General features: G+C 39.2%; 1 protein-coding gene across 7 annotated transcripts in view; it reads right to left on the bottom strand.

The window, feature by feature from the left end:
• PTPN13 (protein tyrosine phosphatase non-receptor type 13) overlaps positions 1-13,729 on the bottom strand; it is a 114,086-nt gene that overhangs the window by 46,083 nt on the left and 54,274 nt on the right. For all 7 annotated transcript variants that reach the window (XM_071555752.1, XM_071555751.1, XM_071555753.1 and 4 more), the window contains exons 8-9: positions 3,605-3,700; positions 1,822-1,921 (exon numbers count right to left, since the gene is read on the bottom strand). In XM_071555752.1, the coding sequence (XP_071411853.1) occupies positions 1,822-1,921; positions 3,605-3,700 (196 nt within the window). The remainder of the gene's footprint in view (positions 1-1,821; positions 1,922-3,604; positions 3,701-13,729) is intronic.

Below are 13,729 nucleotides of genomic sequence, written 5' to 3' on the forward strand. Positions count from 1 at the left end.
AAGAAGCAAAGAGGAAAAAAGAGACAAGCCATTGCCATGAGGAATGCATTCCAAGAAGTTTAAAGGATAACAACAGTCACAGACCACAAGAAGGGTTTGAATATACTCTGACTGTACTACTGAATATGTATGGCTTCTGATAATTTAAGAACAGATCACTCCTCCCAAACAGCACAAGCTGCACTGGCTGAAAACTGAACAGATTCACTGCTCTCTTCTTTTTACAAAGACTCCCTCAAATACAAGTCCTGTATGCGATTTACAACTCAATTTTATAAGAATAATTCTGTGGATAATTAAGCAGACTGACTAAGGACATGTCACAGGACGAGAAAAATTAGTATGTATTGAAGTACAGATGGTATCTCTCAAAGACAGAGTAAAACACTGAAACATGCTCAGCAGTACTGATGGAATTTAAGAAACGGATTAAGTTGCATACACTTGGAATTAAATGACCAGCCAAGGCATGTAAACTCTTGACAATCTCCTCCTTGGAACTACTTGTTATCACTAGTTTTACTCTGAGAGCTGAGGGGTTTTAAAGTGTAAAAGCCATGGTCTGTTGCAACACAGCATATTTCAAGGCAGCAACATGCAATGTTGTGGATAAAAATATTAAGTAACTTTCTTAGAAATCTCTGTTTAACTCCCTACCATATTGGATAATACTCCTTCCACACTTGTTAGCACTGGAAAGTTTTAACAGTTGCTGTAGTAAGACATGAAGCACACTTTTCTATTCAAATCACATAATTAACAGGTATTATCTAAGTATTACCATAGGACTGAATTCTGCTTTGGCTGTTTTCCTGTTTCTCAACAGGTCTAAAAAAAAGGCTAGGAAAATCTAGCTTTAAGCCTCAGTTTTTGGCTTGGATATACATACTAGTCTGGCATTTAGATTAATAAAAAACTCCAAACTTGTTCACCTTATGAAAATGGAAGAATAATTATGAAAATCAGTAAAGAACTATTTGTGGTACTCTATCATGACATTTTTGTGCAAGTGCAGAGGGGTATCTTTTAGCACAAGCACAGAGAGGAGATCAAGCGGAAACAGAAGATTCAAAAAATACCAAGCCTTAAATAAGACTGTATAGTTACATATATGTAAGATATGCTTCTGCTGTAAAAAGATGCTGTATTAAGGTGGTGTTCAAAGCAGAACCTAATTTTTAAAGCTGTATTGATGACCAGCCCTTGAAAAAATAAAACCTCAAAATATGCAATATTTGAATACATAGCACGGCAAAGTAATTTTCAAAAAGCATAACCTGTCACTGAACCGGCCTGCATAATCAGTGCTGAGTTATTAAAAAAAATAATCCAAACAAAAAACCACGAACTAAGAGTTTGCCAGAATAACCAAATGTAAGGCTTTTGACTTATTTCAAAGAAATAAATATTATAATTTCCTTACTAAATAAAAATCCACAAGTTAAACTGTATTAATATCAATACCTTTTAAAATGTATCTTAGGAAAGTACAATGAAACAAATAATTAAACATTTCCAAGCAGAACATAGCCCCTGTTCTTCCAACAGATACAACATTTGCTAAGAGCTCAATCCACTCCCCATTACATATGGGAACTGAATTTGGACTCCTTACTTACCTCTAAATCACAGTGCATCATGAGACTTTTACTTAAGAATGCAATATATAACTCTGAAATGCTATTTTCATCAAGTACTACATGCTATTTTTTTAACCTTAAACAGAACCTGGGATGGGACTGAAAAACCTCACTAGCAGATTTAGAATACATTCTTTGACAAAGACAAAGCATGCCAAGACATTGTTATCACTGGATTTACCTTGCTCTCTGAGAATTAGCTTGACTTGATGTGGAGATATCATCAGCACCAGATAACACACCACTGGCATCATCTCTCTTGAAACCTTCATTTCTTCTCACTAGCAAACCAAAAGACAAATTAATACCTGACTGAGCAACAAAGCACACAGAGTAATCCCATCAAAAAATCAAGGACTTATTAGTCATATGAGATTACTTTGGAGTCAAATTCATGTGTTCTGCACAACGGCATTACAGTAGCAAACCAACTAGTATTATGAAGCTGATTTCAGTTTTCAAAGCTTTCCCTCAACAGTTTTTCCTCGACAAAGATAGCTAATGGTCCTTTGAAAATTAATACTAAGGAAGGCCTAGAAGAAATCATAATTAAAAAAACCCCCACACAATTGCACAGACAACTTCCCAAGGTAACACATTTGTCAGTCATGAGTTGAGACTCATACATGGCAAAGACAATACACAAAACCACTTCAGAACATTAAGAGCGTAGCTAATTATGTAAGCATCTAGTTCACAAGAAGGGAGCTAAGAAATCATTTGCTGAGCTCCTGAATTTTATTTCTGAAATCTGACTCCTCATTATAATTTATAATTTTTTTTTTTCTTTTGGCAATATACTAACCTGCAATTCTCTTCATAATAGTTACCTTCTTTGCTGGTACATCTTCCTGCAGCAGCACCTGAGATGCTACACTTAGAGCTTGATTTTGCAAACTACCACTCTTCCATCTCTTCTTGTACCCCCAATAAACAGAGGTGGCAGGAAAGCTCTTGCAGGACACATTACAGATGGACTGATTCAGAAAGGTCTTTTTGACAGTCTTTTCACTGAGTCCAGAAATACTATGACTAGTAGCCAGAGAGCACCTCTATCTTGCTTGTGCAAACTTAGGAGCTGTTGACTTTGGACAGGAACACATCAACAGTCTGTTCTAAATGGCAAGCAAGTGAAGGGAAAGGCATTACAGGAGCCTCAGTACTTTTTCCTGCTCCTTAGGCCTCTGGTTCCATAAGTGGAAGCAAAGACAATGAGAAAGGTTAGGAGTGCAGTGAGTACAGGGAGGCTGGGCTGGAATTCCCTGTATGCAGAATACATGCACTGCAGCTGTATTAGCTTCCTAGCTATTCTTTTCTTTCCTAATTTTCACCAAATTATTTGTTTCCATTACTTATAATGATTCGCAAATATGATTTTTTCCTGCCGTACATCAGCCAACCACCTTTTGTACCATCTACTGCTTTTCCAAGCCATTGATTTAATACAAATTATTTAAATTTATCATACTAACAGCCTGTATTATCCAGTACTTTTGCATTACACTGAAATCCTTGGCATGTAAATTATCAACCACTTAACCCTCACAGCAAAACTCACCAATATAAACATAATTAGACCATGTATGTTCCCTACAAACCTTTTGCAATTTACTGTTATTGTACTCTAACAACTTGATCATTTTTATGCCTCTGCAGACAGCATGTAGTTTAAAAAAAGCACTCTTTTAGTAAAAAGTTAGCCATTTCCAGCTTTTCCTACAAAGTTCCCTCCCAGAGTGGTAAATGTCAAAGTAATTTCTGAACAGACAATTATGCTGATCTGTACACAATGTTGTAATTACATCATCTTTCAACTTTGTATCAGTGGTAATTATCAAGCCTCCTACTAAACACTGAACTTCATAGTTTTGGGGTCTGTTTTTAATTTTGAACTTTTTTCTTTAGGTTTTTTTGTTTATTTGTTTGTTTTGGTTCTCTTTTTCTTTTTTAAAGACAGTTCTTACCTTGCCTGAAATCTGGTTCTGAAGAAATAACAGATGGACTTTCACTGGAAGTACTATAAACGTCACTGTGGTAAGATTTGTACCTTCTCAAAGGCTCTGAAAGTTTAAATCAGGGTATCAGAAGAATAAGAAAGCAACAGTCTTAGTGCAAAAATCAAACACAACTGAACATTTTAAATTTTAAAAAGTATTTTCAAAACAATTTAAAATGCCTGACTGTGGCTATGACGTCTAAAAACAAACACTCAGAGGATGCTGTGCAGTCCCCATTCTGTTCCCATAGCCTGAGGGTTCTGTGGTCTGCCTGGCCCCTCCTGGCTATGCCAACTGAGCCACTTCCTCTGAACTTCTCTCTCATCAGCACTTCCAAGTTAAAACTAATAGTTAAAAAAAACCAACAAAACAACAAAACCAAAATAAAAAAATTGATCCCTCCTGCAAGCCAAACTGACGTAAGAATTTGGTGTGCACCTCCTGTGTGTAAAGCAACTACCAGAACTTGGTGTCTGGTTCCTTCACAATGTAAAAAGAAAAATATCCGCACAGACAAAGCAGGCACTGGAAAATTAATATTCAGCTCATCATTGACATCCACAAAATATGATTAACAATCAATTAGTAAACCCCCGGAGGATATTTAATTAACCAGAACAGCGAAATCGATGTGATGAGAAATCACTACAACAGTCTCAGTTCCTGCTCTCAGGGGATTATATAAATAACATACTGGAGAGAAGGACTCCGCAAAAGGCGGTGTGTATTTGACATTTGCAATAATCTCCCAGAACTTTCCCATGAACAAGCCAACAAACAACCACAAAATGTGCATAAAAGCAGAACACGGAACAAATTCTACAGCTTCAGAATACTAATGCTTTACTGTCAAAGTGAGAGAAAACTTCTGGTGTCTTTATTTGCAGAAGGCTGTTTCTGGTTCGACTACAGTTAATGTTTTTGAAAACAAAAGTGATGGTATAGAGAAAAACACATGTAATTGCTGTGAAAAAAAGTGTGAGTCACTATAGCAAGGAACATAAAATGCAAGAATATAGAACAGGGCAGTTATGTCTGGAGGCGGCAAAAAGAAAATTCCAAGTTCCCACATCCAGAAAACAAAACACTTGGTGAAAAAGTCTGAAAGCATAATAAACCTGCAGCACAACTTGTGTTAGGTTAGAGAACAAGTTTAGCCAACAACACTAGTCATTTACACTTCCTACAGAAAATTCCAAACACAAAAAAAGCATGAAAAGGTGTAAGACAATGTAGTAGACCAATCCTATAGACTAGTTCATGTTCACATTGGACTGTTTCCAAAACCTTCCTCAACAGCCAGACCAGTTCACTTGGGCTGTGCAGGGATTCTTTAAGAAAACTGGGAAAACTAAGTAAAGTTGCCAATCAACCCATGAAACCAGCAGCTCCCACCAGCCCATCCCAGCTACACAATTTAGCAGCATAAAACCCAGTTAATGCCAAGAACATTTCACATTACTCTCAGAAATGAGCAATATGGCTCACACATGTTCAAACTGATCTACAGCAAGATGAAGAGAATTCACTGGTGGGGAGTGTGGGAGCAGTGAGGTTGCTTCAATCTTCCACAAAGGCTACTTTCAGCATTCTGGATTTTACAACAAAGAAGTCTACCCCCAGTGTAGCAATTAGTGCTTAACAAGGGAAATAAAAACCAAATTCAGTGGGTAGCTTCAGAGATTTATTTTTAAACTGCTCCCAGCCCTTTAAGTGAGGCATCAATCCAAACACGATAGTGGGGCTACAGTACCAAAACATTTAACTAAAACCAGACCTCTTGTTTCTCAGTAGTTTTATTAGCTGTAGGTTTTTCAAGTCTGCTGAACTGACTTTGAAGCAAGATGATGGAAAAGGGAACAATAAAATGTGATATTTTAAACAGATTTATTTTTTTCCACATAATCAGCAGCCTAGGCTTCTCAAATTGCACAGAAATTATGGCTCCATTCTGGTTCTTCAAGACATTATGTTTGGAAAAAAAAAAGTAATGTGGTAAGAGAGAAATATGCAGTTAAAGCATGAGACAAGTGTTTGTCCGTAGGGGTGTGATCCATGACTCTGCAGGGTGTTTGCCTTGCCCTGACTCACCCTGTTAGCAGGGGCTGGTGCCTTGCTGTAGGCCAAGGACCAAGTCCATGAGCCAATGAACATGAAGGAAGGTTTCCAATCACTGTTTATCCCATTGTTTTCACAGAGCTCCACAGAAGGCCCAACAAGGTTCAAACCTATTCTCCCAGCATTCACAAGGAGGGGACCACCCTCCTGTCTTGTCACATCCTTCTGCCCACTCAAGACAATAGAACTTCACTCAGTAACACAGGCAAAGGTATCTTCTCATCTGCTGGAGGCATTGAACAACCTTTCCATGAAGGGCTGCACTTATGACTGTCAAGTAAAGTTTAAAGACAATTAAGAAGTTACATCCCAAAATGCCACATAAATCCTCCAGTATTTTCTTCATTTTGCTCAGTTTAGAGAAAATATATACAGACATGAGCTGGTTGCTGCTAGGGCATCTTCTCTTTGGCAACTGCCTTCCAGTTCTCTGCTGGTCTATGTCTATGTACAACCACTACACTTCCCCCGAACACTGAACTTCCCCTTAACCAAACAATCTTGTCTGGGGCACAGACAGAATATGCACTGCAGACCTGCTAATACTCAATTAAAATGCAAATATTGAGACTATTTTATCTATAATGCTCACAAAGTTACCCAAATAACTTAGGCCCTCTCCTTTCCTCCAGTAAGTTCTCCTCAATTCTAACATATTATATTAGTATTTAACTTCAAAGAAGGCACTTGGATCATGTTCAAACTAAACTTCAAATTAAGAACTGGCTTCCAAAGGTCACAAAGTCCCAGTTCTAGAATCAAATTGAAGTTAAGCTTTTGATACATAATTTTCAAAAATGAGTACCCTGCCTGGCTGGGAATTAAAATACAACATCAACAAAAGCTAAAGAAAGCAATAAAACAACTATCTCCCCTATTTACAACTTTCTCTGGGAATTTTGAATGTCCTTGGTTCGTTGTCTTGGATTCTTGTTTGTTGGAGTTTTCTTCAATTTTTGGTGACATAAGAGAGACCTCAGAATTGATTTAACCTCTATAAACATCAAGCACATTGTAGCAAAAAAATTCTATCAGTTACTGTTCTTACCACTTCAATGTTCAGATTACAGTCTCTTACCAGAACATTTCAAACTACTTCATACTTTAGTAGAAAATGAAACTTGAGTTTAAGAATGTTTTAAGAGTCTGTAACTTAAATGAATATATAAAACTTGTACTAATAATCTAAAATAACCCAGGGTAGCACCACAATGCAAAGGTAAATGAAGCATTACAACTTGAAGAATCTGTCTTTGTGCTGCTTAGTGATGCAGTGGTATTTTTTTCCCACACTCCCTATCAAAACCAGCAGAGCACAACCTTACAGGCACCTCAGCAGCACAAAGTTACAAAACATACTATTTACTAAAGGAGCGACATGCAAGCCCAGACAAGTAATTTACAGAAAACCTCACCTCAGCCAACTTCAACAGAAATCAGAGTGCTACATTTAGCTTGGAATTTCATTATCCTGAACACAAATCACATTAGATACCCAGGCTTCCAAATACAGATCATAACAGAATTATTACTGGCTGCACAGAGAAGGTGGAAGAATTAAATCAACGGTTTTGGCAGGGAGGGAGCTCTTGTTTGCCCTTTAAGGTTTATTGGTAGGTGTTTCTATTACAGGACAGTGATACTATACCACCCTAACCCTATATTAAAACACATGAACTGTCCTTTATGGGAGGCTGGGACTTGCTTTTTTCTCAAGAGTTTCCTCAATAGGTTAGAGTCATATTTACTCTTCTTTTCCTCTTTTCATATAAGAAAACTGGAATTATCTTACACAAGGCAGCATAGGTTTAACAGAAGGAACATAAGAGATCCAGATCAAATCCCTGGTAAGGATTCACATCCAACAACTGTCAAAGGAAAGAAATTTATTCTTTTTTCAGGGAATCAGGCTCATTTTAACTTGCAAGATTTCCACCACCCAAATTCCAAAAGAAAAAGTTGTATTCCACACGCAGCCCAAGTCACCAGCTATCCAGGCAACTCCCCAGGGAGGCTAATGGAGATGCAGATGGCCTAGCAGTATCTGATCTGCAGGGAGAAATGTAGCCTTGTGAAACTGCAGAAAGCACACATCTCTAGTGCTAGGCTGGAAAGGAAAACAGCAAAATTAAAACCAACTTCAGGGTCTGATAAGAACTCGGGGTCCTCTACATTGACACTCTTCTGTTTCTGGATCTGGATCATGCTATCTAGGATAAGGCATGTAAATTAACAGAGGCACAAACTGAGAGTTGATCCAATAAAGTTGTTTGCCTGTTTTAATTTAAATGTTTTATCCAACTGAGAATGTAATGTGTTGACTAAAAATTTGATAATCCCAGACTGTGTGAGCTGCTGAAAGCTCAATAGATGAGATAAAGCAGATGTCATTCTGCTGTGCAATTATGGAATTGTAAGAGCTGCTTTACTACCTCATGTTAACCTATGTAATTCAGAATGAAACAGTAGTGACTGATGCCGTGGTACTTGTCTTTTAGAGAAACCCCCAACCATCTTTCTTTTTCCTTGAAAAGCCAAATCCTGTAGTATCAGTAAAATTAACAACTGAAATAGTACCAGTCCATTATCCTACCTCTCACATTCATTAGTATGATTTCTGAATGCTGTTCTACCTGAACTTTATCCTCACCGGACATACCAACCGCATGAGACTCCATTTTACCACCACTGCATTGAAATCACGCTGCAGCACAATGAGCCTGAGATATGTGCAAACTGCACCTGTATTTGCTTCCACATGCAAACACACGGACCACCGTGGGTGACTCGCACGGCCCACACGGGAACTGAGCAGAAAAGCCAAGTATGTGCACTTCACTGAATTTACTGCAGGAAGTTTGTACAGCAGCTATTCCTTTCTTTGCCCTAAATCCAATCTCCTATTTAACCCACTCTTCAGAGGCTCCTAATTCAAATCAATGAGGCTTAATTTGTCTGGATAAATATGCTACCAACAGCTGCCTGACTACCTGCAGAAATTTTTCCTTGTTCAAAAACGCAACTTCAGACTAAGAGAACTTTTAAATCCCAGGCATTTAGAGTATACCTACCTGTAGCTAAACATAGGCAATCATAATATGGGAGTTGTATAAATGGAGTCCAGATGAGTCTTCAAGGTAGCTAATGAAAACAGTTTTGTGAGTTAAAGACACAGAAGACTTAGGAGGCAGAGACCCATTTCTAGAAACACAGAATATTACTACCTCTTCTTGCTGACTGTATGAAGGAGAGCAGTAAGTGCACAAAACCCCCCAAAACCTGACGATTTAATCATCTGAACTTTCAGTGTGAAAAATATAAAGGTAAAAAAAGAGAGAAATAAACACAACTTGTGGCTCTAGAATTCACATGGTTCCCAACTGCAAAAACATTTAACAAAGGCTTGAGAATATTACTAAACCACCCCCATTCCAGAGCTTCAGCAAGATCAGCTTTTTTGGTATCCTGCAATCTTTTTCCACCCTGTCTGCTATTTCAACCCACAGCCAGCTACATTACTAGTCTCCTCACTGGTTCTGTGCTCCTGTATTCCACCAGGACACGAGCAATCTTTACTCCCTGTTCCCTCATGCATCTCATTTACAACATACTCATAAACAAAGCTGAATTTATGAAAAAGAAAAGGATACTCATTCACTCAAGTAACATATTGACCCATTCACTGAATTATGCACACATGCAAAACAAGGCGGGGGGGGGGGGGGGGGGGGGGGACACTGCCTAAGCAAAAGAAGAGATTCAGACAAGGCTACCATCTCACACCTTACCTATTGTGCCATTTGGAGGTAGGCCTGAGATAAGAAAAATTAAGCGTGTGTACACTTCATAACTATCAGGAGATACCATCAGTTTTGTGGGTGAGAAGGCAAAGAAAACTGGAGCAAGGGAGAGCAGATGCCACTTTCACGCTCTGGAGTGGCAACGCAGGCTTGCAAAATGTAAAAGGTAGAATATTTTTTTCTCTCTGAAATGGCACACTATCAGCTGGTGCCAAGAAACACTTCCCAAGTTTCAAAAGTAAAACGAAAACAAAACCTGCTCTCCTGGTACAGGTGAACTCCTTGGGTTTAACACCTAACAACTTCACAGCTCCAAACAACTCTGCCTAGTCTCACAAAACCTCCCTAAGAAAACGGTGAAGATGCAGAACTTATTCTCCTGTCACTTGGCAAGATTAACATGTATTTTTTGAGTATGTTCTTAGTGATGAGAATTGGCTACACCTGAAGTCAAGCAGCAGGCTCTTCCCCTTGCCTCCATCTGGCTAAATAGCACTTAATCATACACAATTATCTTCAGTATATGAGATAAATAACCTTAACCTCAAAACTGTACAGCAGATTAACATAAAACAGCAAGTTCAAGAGCAAGGCAGTTGCAATGACAGTCTTTGGAAGGCTTGTGAGGCTAAATCTGAGATGTTCCAACAGAATAGAGTGCACTTCAGATGGTGTGCAGCTCACTACAAAGTACTGAAGCACAGCTGTAATTAAAGCTGTGTCATTCTTTCCACTATAAACTCTGCTTTTCATGAGTTTATAATTTGGATTGTAAAAATCTGTTCTGAGTGAAAGCTTGGCAAACCAGAGCCTGTGCATATGAACATTTTCTTTTTCCAAGGCAGTCAGCTTCTTAAGGTTTTACAAATAACAAAAAGGTTTGCCAGCTTAACCCAAAATAAGTTAAAGAAAAATAAGCCACATGTCATTTAAATTTCTTTGTAGTTTCAGGGAAGTTTTATCTGGCCAAGTTCAACCCACAGAGAGTTCAATGTCACATCACAATTCAAAAACAGAAAAACAATGTACGGCTCAAAGCAGAGGCTTATCATAGAATCACAGAATCATAGCATCGATTGGGTTGGAAAAGACCTCCGAGATCATCGAGTCCAACCCTTGGTCCAACTCCACTTTGATTACTAGATCATGGCACTAAGTGCCAAATCCAGTCTCACCTTAAAAACCTCCAGGGATGGTGAATCCACTACCTCTCTGGGCAGCCCATTCCAATGCCTGATTACTCTCTCCGGAAAGAAGTTTTTTTCTGATATCCCTCTTAAATTTCCCCTGGCAGAGCTTGAGCCCATGCCCCCTTGTCCTATTGCTGAGTGCCTGGGAGAAGAGACCAGCCCCCACCTGGCTAGAACTTCCCTTCAGGTAGTTATAGACACTGATGAGGTCACCTCTAAGCCTCCTCTTCTCCAGGCTAAACAACCTCAGCTCCCTCAGCCTCTCCCCATAGGACTTGTGCTCCAGTTCCTTCACCAGTCTTGTTGCTCTTCTCTGGACCCGCTCCAGCACCTCAATATCTTTTCTGAACTGAGGGGCTCAGAACTGAACACAGTACTCAAGGTGTGGCCTCACCAGCGCTGAGTACAGGGGAAGGATCACTTCCCTGGTCCTGCTGGCCACGCTGTTTTTGATACAGGACAGGATCCCATTGGCCTTCTTGGTCACCTGGGCACACTGTTGGCTCATGTTGAGCTTCCTGTCAATTAGTACTCCCATGTTCCTTTCTGCCTGGCTGCTCTCCAGCCACTCTGTGCCCAGCCTGTAGCGCTGCAGGGGGTTGTTGTGGCCAAAGTGCAGGACCTGGCACTTGGCCTTATTGAACTTCATCCCATTGGAATCAGCCCATTTCTCATACAATTAACACAGGCTTAACGTTAACCTAGACCTGGGCTCAATTGCACTGAAAATATCCCCAGACCTACCAAAGGGAAGGCTGATTCTGTACTCTCTATTACACCCAATCATAAATAACCCTGTTTTCCATGACTCTTTGCCCATTTCTCCCTCTCAAACTGAGCAGAACCCTTACTCCAAACTACATGAATTTATAAAATAATTCTCCTCCTTTTTTACTTTCAATAAGGTCATGCTGTAGTTGTAGAGAAAGAATAGTATTTGCTGTCATTTTTTGTGGACTTCTTTCTACTCTGTTTCTAGTTTCTCCCACGTATCTGCTACGTGACCACCGCCTGTAGGTGTATCAAACACTACCCAAAAAACTGCCAAGTGCTACCTTTATCAAGAGAGGTAACATATTTCAAATCACAGCTTTCCAAACGTTTGCTCCTATCTTTGATCTAAGCTGGGCTTATGTGAGAAGAGCAGTTCCACACACACTCGATAGTGTCTGACATATGGAAATATATTTCTACCTAAGTGGTTCAAAACTGCATACAATAGTAATACACAAAACCCCTCAAGATTGTATTTTTCATTTCTTTGACAGATGAAACTAGTAACAGACATTTTATGAAAGATCTCAAGGCACTTTTTTATTGCAAAGAAGATGTGAGATAAGAATAGTAAAACATGCAACAAAAAAAAAAGGAAAATGAAAGGGAAAGAAGTCTTAATAGACTAACAGACTTTATGTATGAAGACTTTCATGGATCTGCTCACTAAGGCAGAATAGATAATTCCAGTCAGGCTTCTCAAGCCCTATAAAACATAAGAGCAACAAACTTCTATGTGAAAAAGTATTCGTCATCCGTCTTACTAAAATACTCCTTTAAACTGGCTCTCATTAAAAATTCACATTCACAACTAGGTTCTGGTCCCAGACTTTTTTTAAGTAGTTACCTGACCAAAAACACCCAAACAATCAAGACCCAAAAATAAAATAGTAAAACACACACTCTGAACTTCAATTCCAGAGTGAAACACATGTACCTTCCTTGACAGTAGAAAACTCTGGAACCCAGATATCTGCTGCAAAAGTATCTTTATTTTTTTTTCTAGTAATGACTGTGAATTCAGAAGGCTAGGCAGTGAGTCATTAGCTATTGCCTCAATCTTCTATATCCTGATTTGTCACTAAGTTTCTGTGACTCTGAAACCCCAGCTCCCAGTTTACTGTGACTGCACTTTCACCCATTCCCTTTATGAATTGAGTAGTTTCACATATCTGACCCATCTCAGTTTGCAAGTCATGGGCATGTTATGTTTTCTGCCATCTCTCAATCTGCCTGAATGAGAAAGATAAACCCATTGCTCATCAATGGGTTTGGCCACGCTTTTGGTTTTGTTCTTGTGCAACACAAACCTGCACAAAGCCGTACTGAACAACAAGGCTATTGAGCTTTCTCAATGTTGGGAGTGGCCTACTACTACACTTTGTCAGCTGCCTATCTCCAGTGATCCAGGCTGACTCATATACTTGAGATGGTCCCCTTCGATTTCAGTCTCTTACATCAAAAACCAACCAAACTTCCCTGCACCTCATGAGACATCTTGGTAGATAACGACAGATGGTAAACTTCTACAAACAACGGTATCTCTACAGTGCTGCTTTCACCTTCACACTACAATGTAACTCTCACCAGAAGATGCTAATTTGATAGCACGAAGTCCAACTGTACAGAAATCACAGCAGCTTTTTAAACTGCCTATGCCAATTCAGTAACACTTCTTTCTGTAGCAAAAGGCTCACATGCATAAGAAAGAAATGCCTTGCCATGCTAATTGCAATACAAACATCTCCCAAGGTGGTCACAAAGGGCATGAGCAGCATTTTTAGAAATTCAACCTTGACGAAAGGTTTTATCATCTCTCCTTAATAAGGAGTTGTTTACACCTCAGGCAGAAGAGGTGTAGGGTGTGTTTTCACACAGTCATTCCTAACACACAACAGGCAGGCAGTCATGAGTTTTCAACTGTATGGATTTTGAATCCACCTGAATAAATGATTGAGCTAGCTCTGTACATACAGCTCTTATACCCCATACCTTGGATGACCAAGTTATACTTTTTGGCTCAGTGCAAGCAGGATCCAGCTCTGCTCTCAGTTTCTATGCAACTGTCTCAAACTTATAACCCCTGCAAATCACATCACACTTACAAAGCAAACAAAACACACAGTTCCAGTTGCAGGGTTCTGCATAATGTTTACACAGAACAACTACAAACACTTGTTTTTTCCCCATGCATTCTTCTGAAGAACTGA

The sequence above is a fragment of the Pithys albifrons genome, chromosome 5 (assembly GCF_047495875.1).
Source record: "Pithys albifrons albifrons isolate INPA30051 chromosome 5, PitAlb_v1, whole genome shotgun sequence".
Classification (NCBI taxonomy): domain Eukaryota; kingdom Metazoa; phylum Chordata; class Aves; order Passeriformes; family Thamnophilidae; genus Pithys; species Pithys albifrons.